The following is a 15,877-nucleotide window of genomic DNA, read 5'->3' as shown; positions in this document are numbered from 1 at the left end:
AGTGCCTACATGTACGTGCCTTTTTTTGTAAGTTCCTTTTGAAGATGGCAATGTGACGTTGCCGAAATATCAGAAATATTTATTAAAGTGTAATTTAATTTATATTCTTATCTATTGTTTAATTAGTCTTTGTACCTGTACTGATGATGCCTGTGATACTCAGGCGAAAATTCTACGAATAAAGAATAATTTATGCGAGTTAATTCCATTATTATATTAGTAAGTAAAAATTTACATCATTACTAACTTCCTATCTACAATTTTCCTCCAAATCAGTCTGTTACTTGTCAAGACTCCAACATTATCAGATATTATATTTCTATCGTCTAAGGCACTTTGTACTGTATCAATCCACCTATATCTTGGTCTTCCTCTGGGTTGTTATCCTGCGAACTTGGCAGAGAACACTTGTTTTGCTAATCTTTCCTTGCCCATTCTGTTTATGTGACCATACCACCTGAGATTAGCTCTGCTAACGCATTCCTGAATGTTGACAATGTCAAGTTCTTTCCTAATATCCTCGTTTTTAATATGATATTGCCATTGATACCATCTGTTCACACCCCTAATCTTTCTCAGGACCCTCATATCTGAGGTCTCTAGTCTTTGGTCAAGTGTTTTACTTCTGACCCAGCTCTCAGATCCGTAAGTTAAAATATAATCAAACGTTTTGAACAAAAAATATACATGCAATTTTTTACCAGTTTTCAATTAGTGTATATATATATATATATATATATATATAATTTTTTTTTTTTTTTTTTTTTTTTTTTGAAATTTCAGCCAAGTATTTGGTCAAATCATGGTTCAGTGCATCCTTAATAAGAAACACATATTAGAATAAAAATAACACTGCTACCAGTCAATGTTAACTAATTTTCTGCACAGTATCACATTGTAACATGTACTCTATGGTAAAATGAGCTGAAGAGTGCTTCATATCTGGATGCAAGAAAAATTCATCTACATCCATAAAGTGTGATCAATTTGTCTAGTAATAGCATATGAGAAAGAAAACTTATTATAAACAGCATGTTAAAAAGGAAGCTGAAGATTCTACACAATAATCTAAAACTCAGAAACTTAATGAAAATTTAGATTTTTATATATATATATATATATATATATATATATATATATATATATATATATATAAACATATTGTACCTCTAGTACAATTATATATAGCAATAAAATAATACATAAACTTTAAAATTTTTTTTTCTTTTATCACTGAAGACCATAAAACAAATATGAAAAAATCAAATTACGATAATTAACTATTGTTAATTTTATATTATAAGATATTAAGATTATAGATAACCTTGCTTTTTATTTCATTCAATTCTAATTAGAACAAAACTAGTGCAGATATATTTCGACCAAAACATTTCTGTAGCATGTGGGCATTAAAATAAGTCTGTAAAAAGTACAATTTACACCCATTCATCCAGGTGATTAGTGCACACATGAGCAGTATAAAGCACCAGAGGCCAGAAGGTGACCAGTATGGTAAGGAAGGAAAAATCACAGTATTGAGAGGAAATTAGTATCACAGGCCGAAGGTAATCCCAAAGAGTTCTTGCAGTATGTGACTTAGAATGATTATCTAAGAATAATTTTGACAAATGCCAATGGCAAGGAGGTAACTTAAGCAGACAAAATTGTTGAATTACTTAAGTGATTACTTTGCAAGGGTATATAATTCAGGTGGATTACTGTAGTAAAAAGTGATACAAGGGATGAGGAAACAGATGAACTGAAGGTGCACAGTAAATTACAGAACCTTGATGTGAAGCTATGGGATTAGATGTATATCAGCTTGAGTATTATGAGAAGAAGCAAGGGAATTGGCAGTGCCTTTGACCTCATTGTTTAATTTAAATGTCCCAGCTCTGGGTTGGTCCCAAGGAAGTGAAAAGATGTGAAAACAGTTCCATTGCATAAAGGGGCTCCAAGATCAAGATAGCAAATGATCAACTGATCAGCATCTCGGGAGTAGTGGTCAAGGTATTGGAGAATCTTTAAAGAAAAAATCCAGGAATGGGTAGATAGAAATGGGATATGAGGGTAACACAGTTTTATGAAAGGAAGGTCATGCCTCAATAACTGAGTTGGTACACAGTGATATTTCTGGCCTCTGCAGCAAATGCTTTTGACAGGTACTGCATGAAATGCAGATGTGCTGCAGGACTGTACTTGAGTCACTACTATTGAATTTGTGCATTCATGATACAGGAAACAATCTAAAGAGAAATATTTAGTTGTTTGCCAATGATGCAAAACTGGGTAGAGTAATGGATCAATAAAGATGTTAAAATTTTACAGGATGACTTAAATAGATGGCAGTATGGGCAAAGAAGAACAGATGTCAGTTTAATGTGGCAAAGTGTAAGGTTATGCATTTTAAGGTAAAAATATTACCAGCTATGTACCATATTGATGATACTCCAGGAAGTTGATGAAGCCAGGGATTTGGGGATGATGGTGGATGATGGATAGTTGAAGTTTGAGGGCATATTGCAAAAGTGGTTAAAACAGCTCCATCAGATTACTCCATTATTGAATAACACCATGATGAACAAAATAAGGAGGTTATTATAGCTATTTATAAGACCTTAAATAAGATCCCATTTTGACAGTGTGACAAAAAAAAAAAAAAAAAAAAAAAAGGTGACCAGATTTGTGCACTGTCAAAAGTAGAAGTGGTGGAGAGGATACAGCAGCAAGTGGCCAAGATGTTGGCATATCTATGGAATGCATCTTATGAGGATAGGCTAATGATTTGTTGGTTAAGAGATTGGTTTAGTGGTGGTAGAACTAGGAGTTATCCTTGGAAATCGGACAAGAATGTGAGGAGTAGATGTTTTGCTTGGAGATTGGTGAATGAATGAAAATAGGTTGCCAGAGTCCACTGTGGGTTCCATAACTGTGAATGAGTTAAATGAGAAGTATGACAGATATGTGTGAATATTGCATAGTGCTTGGCATAATGTTTAGGACCTCCCTTGATGAGTCTATGGACTCCATGGAGTTCCCCATATAATAATAATTTTCAAAAGTTTAGTGTGCATCTATCATAACATCCATATCAGCCTATGTCCGTGAGAGATAATATTATTTAAAATTATGTCTGAAGCAACTATGAGGACTATGAGGTCAGTGTATTATGCCTGTTAACTGTGTAACAATACTTTACAAATTTTAATTACAGCCTTTCCAAAAGAAAATAACTTTTGTAATGAATAAACTTTCATTTTATATCAAAAGACAGGAAGAGAAGAAAAGCTTACTTTTAATAATAAAAAATGTTCCAACAGTCCAATATCTCTAAACACATATGAGTATGGTATTCATGAGTGCATATTGATAGGAGACCTGGAATGTCGATTTTGCACTTGAATGCTAGTGCTACCCTCATGATTTATTCTGCAATCTGACATGAGATGGGAAGATATACTAAGTAACTATGCTATACGTATATATGTATATGCAAAATAGTGGATAAAAAGTTGAGGGGGGCCTGAATAAGTACACTGATGCACTTTCTATTCAATATTTATTCTATGACGTGTGACACCTTGCTGTTTTCAGTACTTCAATCCCACATACAAATTTGCTGCTAATAGGCAGTATCGAATTTCACTCATTTAAATGTGGGGAGGGGGAAGGAATTGGTGTCTTGGAAATTCCTGGTTAAGTGGATTCGACCCAGATTTTTTTTAGATGTGCACCAAAAGAAAAATCATGGTTATGCAGACATGACATACTCTTAGCAGTATAGTATCACAGTACTCAAACAGCCAATGCATTCCGTAAGTAGTTTTCTATCAATCATTGTTTTTAATTATATCGTTATCTATGTTTCAACTTGTTTCATACAAGCAGAAATATATATGACAAATTATGACAAAATAACTTGCTGCAGTTTGGCATGAGACATACACTTTTAAAACTGAAATAATTTGAATATACATAATATTTGTACATGCAGACAAAGGTTGGAAATTGTGCACATTGTAATTTTCAATGCAAAAAATGCAAGTTTCTGCTATTTCATTCTCTTTAATAGGTGACAATTGTTTTCTTAACAAATACTGCACCATTTTATATTTATATCAAAATATAATTTTTTTATCCACTGCTTCAGTATACTTTCTATTTCATACATGCATATAAGTGACACTTTCAAAACTGTAAATTTATCATTTCCTTTAAAAGTTCTAATTTTGGGATAAAATTTTTCTGAAATTTTCACCCAAAGTCAAAAGTGCACAAACTGATCAGCTGGATGAAAATAGTACTGTGACAGAATTTATTCACATTATTTTCATGGATAAATGCAACAAAAATGCAATATAAAACAATAAATAAGAATGATATATTCAGTATACATCCTCTGTCCAAAAAGAAACAACTTTTGATAGAAAATAAAACACAGGCCAATTATAATTATTTATTTCAATCAATATACTCTCCCTCAGCTTCGATACAGCATTTGGCATGATCAATTCGTTAAATGAGTTTTTTTTTATATCAGTTTTTGGGATACTGTTGAGGGTTGTGGTTACTGCCGCTTGAACGTTTTCAATGATGTCATATAGCTTTCCTTTCATCGGCAAATGAAGTCAGGGAAGAGAAAGGTCACAGGGTGCTAAATCAGGTGAATATGGCGAGTGATTCAACACACAAACTTGGTTTTTGCTCAAAAACTGTCTCACAATGTTGTGCATTATCGTGTAAAAGTGACCAGCTGCCTGCATCACGATATTCATGCTGTACGTGATGAATTCTCACTATCAATCGCTTCAAAACTTTGAGATAAAACTCACCATTGACCGTTTGGCCAGGCAGAAGGAATTCTTTGTGGATAATGCCCTTGGAATCGTAGAAACAAATCAGCATTGTCTTTACTTTTGACTTCTCCAAGCGACTTTTTTTTGGATGTCCCTCTTCTGGTATCTACTCAGCACTCTACGGCTTTGTTTCAGACTCATACTCAAAACACCACATTTTGTCAGCAGTAACAATTGTTTCAAGGAAGTTTGAGTCCTTACGAGCAGTTTTAATGAGGTGCTTGCAGTGTTCAATTCAATACATTTTTTGGTCATCAGTCAATTTGTGGGGCAAATTCAATTTATGAAGGCCCAAACTCAGTCAAAATGTTGTGCACAGTTGATTTTGGAATCCCCAATTCATCTTCAATCAATCTCACGAACGATTTTGGATTTTCTTTGATGAAATCACACACTTTTTGGATGTTAACTTCGCTCAGTCCAGTTTTTGGACAGCCCGGCTTTTCGCCGTCCTCAAGCATCTCACGACAATTTTGAAATCGCTTAAACCACTCATAAACTTGAGTACGGGATAAGCATTCATCACCGTATGCTTTTTGAAGCATTTGATGCATTTCGGTAAAACTTTTACCAAGTTTAACACAAAAGTCAATCGCAGCTCTCTGTTTGAAACTCATTTTCCGACTGTTCATCAAAATACACTGTCACTCTTGGCACTATAACTCGGCTTCTAATGAAATAAATGTCATAAACAGTTGATGCAACACTAATGAATGTTGCCGCTTTCTACGACAAAAAGATACAACAGGTGGCGCCAATAGTTTCTTCCATCTTCATAAAGTTTGGTTTCTTTTTGGACAGAGGATGTACATCATCTAAATTTTTATGCCACTACTATATATTATTAATGAAAAGCCAGATAGTATACAGGATACCACTCATAAAATCTAAACATATTCTAATTAAATACCAGAAATTGTACCTGGTAATTGGACAGAGGATGTACATCATCTAAATTTGTAATTGGACATCATCTAAAGTTGTAATTGGACAGAGGATGTACATCATCTAAATTTTTATGCCACTACTGTATATTATTAATGAAAAGCCAGATAGTATACAGGATACCACTCATAAAATCTAAACATATTCTAATTAAATACCAGAAATTGTACCTGAGCAATATCATCAAGACAATTAAAAATATACTTTCTAGCTTCCTTTGATTTTATATTTGTTTCTACTTCATGCTCCTCAGGAGTCTGGAAAAAAAAAATTTCAAGAAAGTGGTATAAATTTTGTATTTCAGTTTATTATTTTGATATTTATACATAGCATATTTGAAGAAAATAACAAAATAAGCAAGTAAGAAATTACAGAAAAATTATACAATTTTAAGTCATGCAATTAAAGCATGGGAAATGATAGAAAAAAAAAAAAAAAAAAAAAGACAATCCAAATAGCAGATGCCTGTTAATAAACAAGTTATGCTATACTCATCTAAAACCATGATGATCTAGAATTTCAGATGGCCACAGCAACTCTTATTTAGTTTTAAGTACATCAACTAGAATGACTTTACAAAATGGCAAATTTAAAGAAATGCTCTCTCTATCTGATTTTATTTTATTTATTTTTTTTTAATATCACTCCCACATGAGAGGTAGCTTATTGATACCATGTGAAGGCAGGGGTTAAGAAAGAAAAAATCTGTTGATGTTCTTTTTTGAAGTGATGACAGGATGAAGGATTCAGAATAAGGGGTTTTTAGCAATGGTTAGCTCAACTCAGCCAAGTTATAGGCAGTGGTGAGCTATGGAAATTTTAACAAAGGGCTCGCATCATCAAGCAAAAAAAAAAAAAAAAAAGCCTAACTTAGTCCTTATAATACTTATATTGCGACTTTGTAGAGCTTCTGACAGATATGATAATAGGATATCAATCATTAATGCTAGATCTTTTAAAAATTCCAAATTGAGAAGTCTGTTTAAAAAGTCCTTATATTTATTGTTCGATGCAAAATGCTTGCATAAAGGTGGGTAATTTCTCCACAAAGCAAGAGCCACTCGTAAACTGCAAGCTGCCCATTGTGGTCCAAACACACGGCCGATCTTTAAAATTTCAATACCAAAGTCTTTTGCAATCGTATTTAATTCTCGTTGAATTTTTGGTGATTGATGATAAATAGCATATAATTTATCCATAAATATTTCAAAATGATTTATTTCTTTAATGTTTTTTATCGAATCGTCTAATGCTAAGTGTAAAAGAGGAGCGCAATGCCAAATCACAACGTCGGGAAATTTTTGTAGAAGTTTGATTGCAACACCTGATTTGTTTCCTAACATTACACTATCTCCATCAGAACAAAATGCAATAAAATGATTTTTTATATAGTTATCAGAAAATCCATATGAATTTAAAGTAGCAATTATAGTAGCATGTATACATTCCACAGTGGTATTTTCTAGTTCTACAAGATTATTAAACAAGAAGAACAAGGGGCTTGCAAATTTGAGAAAAATTTAACAAAGGGCTCTCGTGAGCCCCTGCGAGCCCCTTATAGCTCACCATTGGTTATAGGCATTAGTGAAACTTGTGGTTGAATGAGGATGATAGTCACAGGGATAGAATGCAAGGGATACAGTATTTTCAAAGAGGACACAAGAAACAGAATAAAAAGAGAGGTTTTTTACCAATAGCAGAAAAACTGAAGCCATAAAGAGAATACATCAGAAATGCACAGAAGGGTTCATCTGAGGCTATCTGGTGAGAGATAGAAGCCAACAGGATGAAATATATAGCTGGTTGCAGCTATAGGCCAGGTGATATAAGGTATGATGTAGAGAGAATGCATTGGCAAATTAGCATAATAAATGTAGGTTGAGTAATTATTATGGGGGATTTCAACTATGGGGATGTATATTGGAAGAGGGAATGGTCATAGGGAGGGAAGGAAATGGAATTTTTACAACTGCTAAGAGATAAATACCTAAAACAACATGTAATGGAGAGAACTGGAGGTCTGAGTGTGTTGGTCATCAACATCAGAGAACTCAGTAACCAACATCGCAACGTCTCAGTTTGGGAAAAGTAACATGAAGTCTTCACCTGGGAGAATGCCAGACATGTAGAATTTTCTATTAAGAAGGAATGCTAATGGAATTAAAAAGCAGGTGATTTTGACAAGCTGAAGAATCAGTTTGCAGCAGTGCCATGGTATAAGAATTTGGAGTAGAGAGAGAGATTGGCAGTGCAGGGAAGATGGTCAAGGTGTTTAATTTAAAGGGTGTTTAATGAAAGCAGTAAACTGTATACTCAAAGTCAGGAGAATAATTTTGGTAGGAGTTAGATGGATGAGTAGCATTAAGCAGGAGTTGCAGAATAAAAAAAAAAAAGTTAACCAGTACAAGCCACAGGCAAGAAAGGCTGATCTGTATAGCAAGGTAGGCCACAGATAATCATGAGAAGAATCTAGTTGATTAGTTGATGAGGCCAAAAGAAATCCTAGAGAGTTAAAAGTTCTTTCACTATATAGCAAGTAAAAGGAAGAATGATTATGAAAGAATTAACTTTAACAAGTGTTGATGGTAGAGAGAGAGCTCATCTAACAGAAGCAAACAAACAGTGAGTTATTGGGACATCATTCTGCAAGAGTGTACCATCCAAAAAGTGATATTGCTAGATGTGACATTGACTGATGGGAGAATAGAGACTGATGAATTGGAGGTGCTTTGGGATTATATGGCATATCAGCCTATGCATTAAGAGAATGTGCAAGGGAATTATCAGCTCCTCTGACCAAGTTGTTTAAAATTGAAGTCTCATTTCTAGGAAGGTGACAACAGAATGGAAAGAGGACAAAATAATTTCACTGCATAAAGGAGACTCCAAGACAGATGATGCAAACTACAGGCCAGGAATATGTTTACTTTATAAGGTGCAACATGGTTCTGTAAAATGTAGCTCTTGCCATAGCAATAATTTCACTGCATAAAGGAGACTCCAAGACAGATGATGCAAACTACAGGCCAGGAATATGTTTACTTTATAAGGTGCAACATGGTTCTGTAAAATGTAGCTCTTGCCATAGCAATTTCCTCACTTTTTATAATAAAGTGACAATTGAGTTTGATAAAGGAAATGGCTACTCACTGATACTGCTGGACTTTGCAAAGGCATTTGACAGGATTCCACATGGAACTCTGTTTTATAAACTGGAGCAAATGGGGATGGGTTATGAAAGCTGGTGATCTGAATTAGAGGGTGTCAGAAAAATGTATATTTTTCTGAGTGGTTTACAGAGGAGCTGAGTCCAGGAAAAGGACTAGTTGTATACTGCAGGGCTCAATACTTGGACTCTCTGCTTTAATTCATTCATCAATGATAGAGGAAATTATTTCAGAGGAAATATTCAGTTGTTTGCTGATGATCTAGGAAGAGCAAGTCAATGAAGATGATGTAGAGATTCTGCAGGATTACTTAAATAGACTTGCATATGGGAAAAGGTAAACAGCTGTCAGTTTAACAAGGCGAAGTGTAAGTGATGCACTTTGGGAAGAAAAGATCACAAGTTGTGTACTAATGCTGATTTCCTGTACTAATGCTGAAATATTGAGGGATAGGGAGGAAAAGGGATATTATTATTCCCTTTTATAAAGCTTTAATAAGGCCATACCAAGACTACTGCACATCAATCTGTCTAGTAACCTGGACTATTTAGTATTAAGTATATGGTTTTAAAATTATGGACAAATAAATTGTGTTTAATATTAAGTGTACTGTAGTTTATACAAGGATATTAATACAAATAATATTTGAATCTGCAACTATATTATTTTTTCTCTCTCTAATACTTCTGATTTTTGAATCTACTTTTATATCAAGTTAATGAGAATTAAAAAAAAAAAAAAAAGAAATAGGAGTTAGATTTAACTCACCTCTAATATAGTAAGTAATAGTTACAACAAGGAAATTCTGTCAGTCCCATGGTGCTCATTATAATCAAGTACGACTAATTTATAAATAAAGTACTTCGTGTCTGAGCTTTGAAAATATCTTTTAAAACAACTATTTAGAATCACATGATCACTAATGATAAAAGCTGAACAAATTCTTTCTTAATAAATCTGCATTTGCAGAAAGGGAGAGAAAGAGCTACTCATCTCATCTATCAGCTACAAAGACATAAGAAAAAAGGTCATCATGAATATTTAAATTCAAGATGCCAAAATTACCTTTTAGTGTAATTTTGGCATCTTGAACAAAAGATAAAATAACAAATAAGAATTATTAATTTTAATTACTTTAAAAGAGAATGGTGATGGATAAAACAGAGTTCTTTATTGATGTTAACAAAAACATATCAGATCTACTCATATAGCCTCAAGTATCCAAAAAAGAGAAATTCTCTTCAACAACCCATAATCCTAGTGACTATCTGAAAAAAAATAAAGTAAAAAAAAAAATAAAGTAATTTGATTATTGAATACCCTCCCCCTTTTCACCTACTTACTTGTGTCCTTATCAAACAGCTGGTTGACAGATGGTTTCCACAAGAGCTGCTCTTCTGAATTAAAAGAGCTATAATTCCTCTACTAAGATGGCCAGATAATATTCTTTCACTGCTACTTTTTTTTTTTTCTTGATTCATCTTTTCTAATTCCCTTCTCTGAAAATCTTTCTCTCAATGTATTCCCTAAAAATTACAATCTTCAGAAGTTCAAATCTAATATTAAGCAACTTCTTAACTTTCTACTTATACAGTGTGTTACATGACATCAAACTGTCTATGTATGGGGGAAATTGTTTTGAAATAATCAAATGTTACGAAGAGAAATTCGGTGCTCAGTAAAACAGCAAATAGCACACATCACAAGAAATGATTTTTGACTTTCCTCATGTTGAACAGGGAAGAGTTCAACATCAGCAAAGCTACAAATAAAGGATGTCAGAATAATCAATTTATGAATTATGTTTGAATTTGAAAAGGCCTGATATTAGGAGGTCAGATTTCATGTAACTTACTACATATTTATTAACTTTTTTGCTTTTGAAATTATCATTAAAAATCCAAATACCTTTAATCTCCAGAAAGGATAACTGCTGCTATTGGTTTCACGATAAAAGAAGCGAGTAGTTTTAGTAGCAGTATTTAGCATACGCTCAGTTGGAAGTCCTTGTGTTTGGCTGATATAGCGTATCTGGGAAAGAAAGAAAAATGATTTGCAATTGAAACAGAATTACTGTTATACTACTATTACAGCATAATTACTTGAAAGGAATAAAAAAACAATATTGTCATTGCAATCTTGATTGAGAGTGATTCAGTTAACCTAGTAATTGTCTGAGTGGATAGAATAGCCATTTTCTAATTTGCAATAGATCTAATTGACCAATAGACCTAGCTTCACTTCCACACTCAGTAGGGAAATACCTCTGTAATTCTTACATATAGTTTTATTTCTCTTTTTGTATATGGGCACTATGAGAGTTCTACTCCAATCATCTGGAATTCGTCCCTTGGCCCTTCAGCATTTCTGGTCAAATATCATCTACTCCTGCTGCCTTTCCACATTTCAGGCTTTTCATGGCTTTTTCTTCTTAAAGTGGATATATATTCCTGATTGCATGTCTGTTGAGGTTTTCCACTGTGCTGTGACTGATTGTTTCATTTAGCAATTTTTCGAAATAATTACTCCATACATCGAGGATATTTTTATCTCCAGTTTTCATGTCACCTTTATCATCTCTAATTCCTTTAACAGCACTCTTTCCTCCATTTCTGAGCTTTTTTTCAGCAGCCTCCAGAATATTTTGCCACCTTCTTGATATTTACTTTCTATGTTCTTGTCAAAGTCTTTCCATGACTTTTGTTTAGCTAGTTTACAGTGTTTAGCTTTCTTACATTTGTTTATGTATTCTCTAAGAACACAAGTTGATTTATATGCCAGGAACTTTCAATCTGCTTTCTTCTTTTCCTTCAATGCCTCAACTTCCTGTGTCCACCATCAAGTTCTGATTTTTCTATCCTTGCAGACAACCTCACCACATGCCTCTCTGGCTGAATCAATCAATGTTTTCTTCAGGGCATGCCAGTGAATCTCCTAGGTTTGGTTCCTATTCTCAAACTCTTTAATTTTTCATTGAATAATGTTTGCATATTTTAGTGTACAAGTCACATTTGAGAGCTGCTCAACTTTTATTCACTTTAAAACTTTCTTACATGTTCTTCTTTTCAAGGAAATTCAATTTTATCCTGCTAGACTAAATGGTGATCACTTCCAATTTCAAATCTTATGCACACTCTAGTGTCCTGCAACAGTGAGAAAACATCACTATCAACAATAACATAGTCAATCAGACTTTTCTTATTCCTTGTCTCTTCTCTCCATGCGAATTTATGCACATTTTTATCTTGGAACATTGTGTTAGTAATAATCAGTCCATGTGCTGAGCAGAAATCCAACAGGTATTTTCCATTATTATTAGCTTTACTCTTTTCTCCAAATTTTCCCAAAATATATTTGCATGTCTGACAATCATTTCCTACTCTGCTATTTAAATACCCAACAAGGACCAACTTTTCTTTTTTCATTGTGTCAGTTGCTTTCTCTAAAGTCACAAAAAATTCCTCCACTTCTACCTTAGTATAACCTTCTGTGGGACCACATAGACACAAATAAGTTTCTTTGTGTCTATGTGGTCCCACAGAAGGTTATACTAAGGTAGATTAGCCTCTTTAGCAACTGACACGATGTTGAATACTATAGCGACTCCTTCTTTTCCCTGATTGTATTGCCTGAATATAATGTTTTGTATTTATTGCTTAGAAAGATTTCATCAGCTTTTGTCTTTTTTTTTAGTTTCAGTCACTCCTATTATATCAATTTGGTACTTATCCAATTATTCAACCAGCTTCATTTCTTTGCCATTCAAGCTTCTTATGTTGATAGTACCAATCTTTAACTCTGATGATGTTGAGTTGGGGTGTGTTTTCAGATTTGTTCCAGTAGCTGACTTTTCGCTGTTCACCCTGGTTCCCTAACAATGGAAGACTTGTTTAACCCGGCGACGCCCCAGCCGGCATGAAATTCTGTCATGTTGTACCATCATTTTATTTGTGGTTTAAACCAATAAGAATATGACTGGTGGGGTATATCCCAAATTGCCAACACATCCTCGTTAGTTCGGTATCCATAGATACCCAACAGGGTGCACCACGAGAAGGTGAAGATTGGACATTAGGTCAGAAGCTCTGGTCGGTTCTCCACATTCCTTTAAAGGCTATGTGGAGATCTCCTCTCAGTTATACAGCTTTGACCCTTAGGTGTATAAATTCAACTTATACACCTACTTGAGGGGGTGCTTAAGTTCACCCTCCCCCATAATAATACCTGTTCTTTGCTCGTTGAACTAATTTGGCGATTCATGTCTTCCAGATCATCTATAGAAGTCCCTGGCCTATAGCAACAACCAACTGTGTATTTTGTCTTGGTGACCTTGATCTTACACCAGACTGTCTCAAATGAACAGCCATTCTCCTGCCTATCTCCTATTCTTTTTGGCTGCAAATCATCCGCTATCACCAACAGTACCCCTTCCCCATCCTATCTTCTCTATGTTTCCTGAAAATACTAAACCCTTCACATTCTATCCCTGTAACTACATCATCTGCTGTTAGCCAAGTCTAATGTCTATAACTTTTGTGGAAGTTGCACTAACCAATGGCAAAAACTCCTCCCTCTTGTTCCTGATACTTCTGACACTAGTATATAGAAACTGCAGCATCTCTTTAGGCTTCCTATCCACTTTTACTTTCTTAAATTACTACTCTATTCATTATTTTTGCTTGAGACTAGATTCCACACTTGGTCATTCTCACACTCATTCACCTCATGGGTGCAGTAACACAAACTTCCACCACAATTGCTTAAGTTTTCCTGAATTTGTGCTTCAGCATGCGCAGTGAACAACTCACTCTCTCTCTCTCTCTCTCTCTCTAGACATCTAACACCAAACCATTTAGATCCATCCAGCATTATACAAAATCCTTCTTTCCATCAAACACAGACCACAGATCTGCAAACCCTACATCGTTTCTTCTGCATAACCTACATATTGATTCATTGACTACCAACGCTCTCCTCCTCCTCAGTTTGCCCCTATCATAACATGGCGGGAGACTTACAATCTTCACCTTCTTGCTCTTCAGTTTTTGCCTCTTCTAACACCTCCTTTACATCCTCCCTCAGAGAATACTTCTCGCCTCCCAAATCATTTGTGCGAACCAAGACAAGAAGTTTGTTTGCCTTACCTTTTTGTATCTGGATGGCATGACTAATATCATGAATTTTTGCACCAGGGAAACATGATTTTGTCACTTTCATTAAGTACTCCCCTGATCACTGAGTCTCTGTACATAATTTTCTCCTTAACTTGTTTTTCTTGTTTGTTCACTTGGTTTTTATTATTATTACCTCAGACCACTTGCTTCTTCCTCTTCTCAGTCCTGCTAATCTCTTGCTACTTCTGCAATTTTTCAATTTCACAGTTTCTCCTATGAAGGATAACATTCAAACATGTAATTTCTTTATTTATGTCCATTTCATTCTCCTCTATTTCCATAGTTGCACATTCAACATTAATTCCAATATTTTCCATCCTACTCTCGACACTGTTCGCTCTACTAACATTTGCTGCATTTTGGTCACCTAATAAACATTTATTACACATTCTCTCTCTCCAGTTTCAATTTCCTTCCATATATCCTTTAATTTTCATGACAAATACATTACACACACACACTTCACTACACAAAATCCTGCAAATTCACCTGACAACACGATCTTTGCTACCATTGTTCTACCACACACACACTGGCACCATGCCAAAAATATTGTATTTAAACAAACAAAATACAACATTTACTTACAAATTAAACAACTCAGTTAATCACACATCCATTTAAAACAAAAACTACAATAAGTTTACCTAAATCACTAAAATAGGAAAAAGTTGCTTATCCTTCAGGAGTGCTAATAACCATTCTACATATATGTGTACATTCCTGAAGATAATTTTAATATTATTAAAGTTTTATGTCTAAATACCTTAAATTTTTAATTTTTAAGATGTCGATGGCACATTTGTTTTTCACTGAAGATATGTGTTATACAATAACTATTGATGTCTGTTGAAGCTATTTTACTTCCACAGTGATAGCCTAGAAAAGAGGAAGGGGGGGGGGGAGAAGAGAGAGAAAGAAAATGCTCAAAGTTGAGAATGCAAGGAGAATATTTTTGGATCATCAAAGAAAACGTTCAGAGGAAGACTAAGATCCAAGTTAATTGTAGTTAAAAGACTGAAATATAGTATCTGATAATACTGGAGACCTGAAAAATAACAGATTAATTTAGAAAAATGTTGACTGACTACCTCATTGTTAAATGAGATAGCCAGATTTTGTGCATGGTATGCAAGGCATGATCAGCTAGATCTAACTGACCATAGTTATGGAAGTGAATCTATTTCTTGTGTTCCATGTAAAACACCTGGAACAGAGAGGAGAGGGAGCAGATAACGGCAACCAACTTTAGATGAATATAAATTAAAGATGCCAAGAAATTATATTCTTACTTTCATCTTTTATCCGAGTGTAAGCAAACAAAGTTTGCATGTGAAGTCACTTCACGATACATAATGCTATGCGTTATGGGAAGGCCAGCTACTCAAACTTTCAATAGCTTTAGATGAGGTTTGAAAGCGGTGCAGAGATATTTCTTTAGTTCTGGGTGTTTTTTCTGAGTTTTCCCAAAATATATGGAATAGCATTACTGTAGCCTGTATGTTGAGAGGGATGAGAGGAGATGAGATGAGAGAAACAAGTAATTTGTTGATATTTCTGGCAGTGGAACCAGTGGAGCTCTGGCAAATAATGGGGAGTCTAGCCTATAAGGGAAGCCTTGATGGAACAGAGGTTGGATGCTCTGTTGACAAGAGGTTTGATAACACTATACTGTTGAGAAGGAAATAATGGGAAAATTGTATCTACCTGTGTGAGTGGGTTTTTCTGTAAACTG

General features: G+C 34.4%; 1 protein-coding gene across 3 annotated transcripts in view; it reads right to left on the bottom strand.

Moving 5' to 3' along the window:
• The window catches only part of LOC150105819 (homeodomain-interacting protein kinase 2-like), a 325,632-nt gene that overhangs the window by 145,485 nt on the left and 164,270 nt on the right, over positions 1–15,877 (bottom strand). For all 3 annotated transcript variants that reach the window (XM_090394360.1, XM_090394362.1, XM_090394361.1), the window contains exons 10-11: positions 10,877–10,999; positions 5,972–6,058 (exon numbers count right to left, since the gene is read on the bottom strand). In XM_090394360.1, coding sequence (XP_090250486.1) covers positions 5,972–6,058; positions 10,877–10,999 — 210 coding nt within the window. The remainder of the gene's footprint in view (positions 1–5,971; positions 6,059–10,876; positions 11,000–15,877) is intronic.

This window comes from Typopeltis vanoorti, chromosome 6, assembly GCF_054136105.1.
Source record: "Typopeltis vanoorti isolate ZY-2024b chromosome 6, IOZ_Tvanoo_1.0, whole genome shotgun sequence".
In the NCBI taxonomy this organism is placed as follows: domain Eukaryota; kingdom Metazoa; phylum Arthropoda; class Arachnida; order Uropygi; family Thelyphonidae; genus Typopeltis; species Typopeltis vanoorti.
Note: the sequence above shows the minus strand (reverse complement) of the source record. Positions and strands in the feature narration are given on the sequence as shown.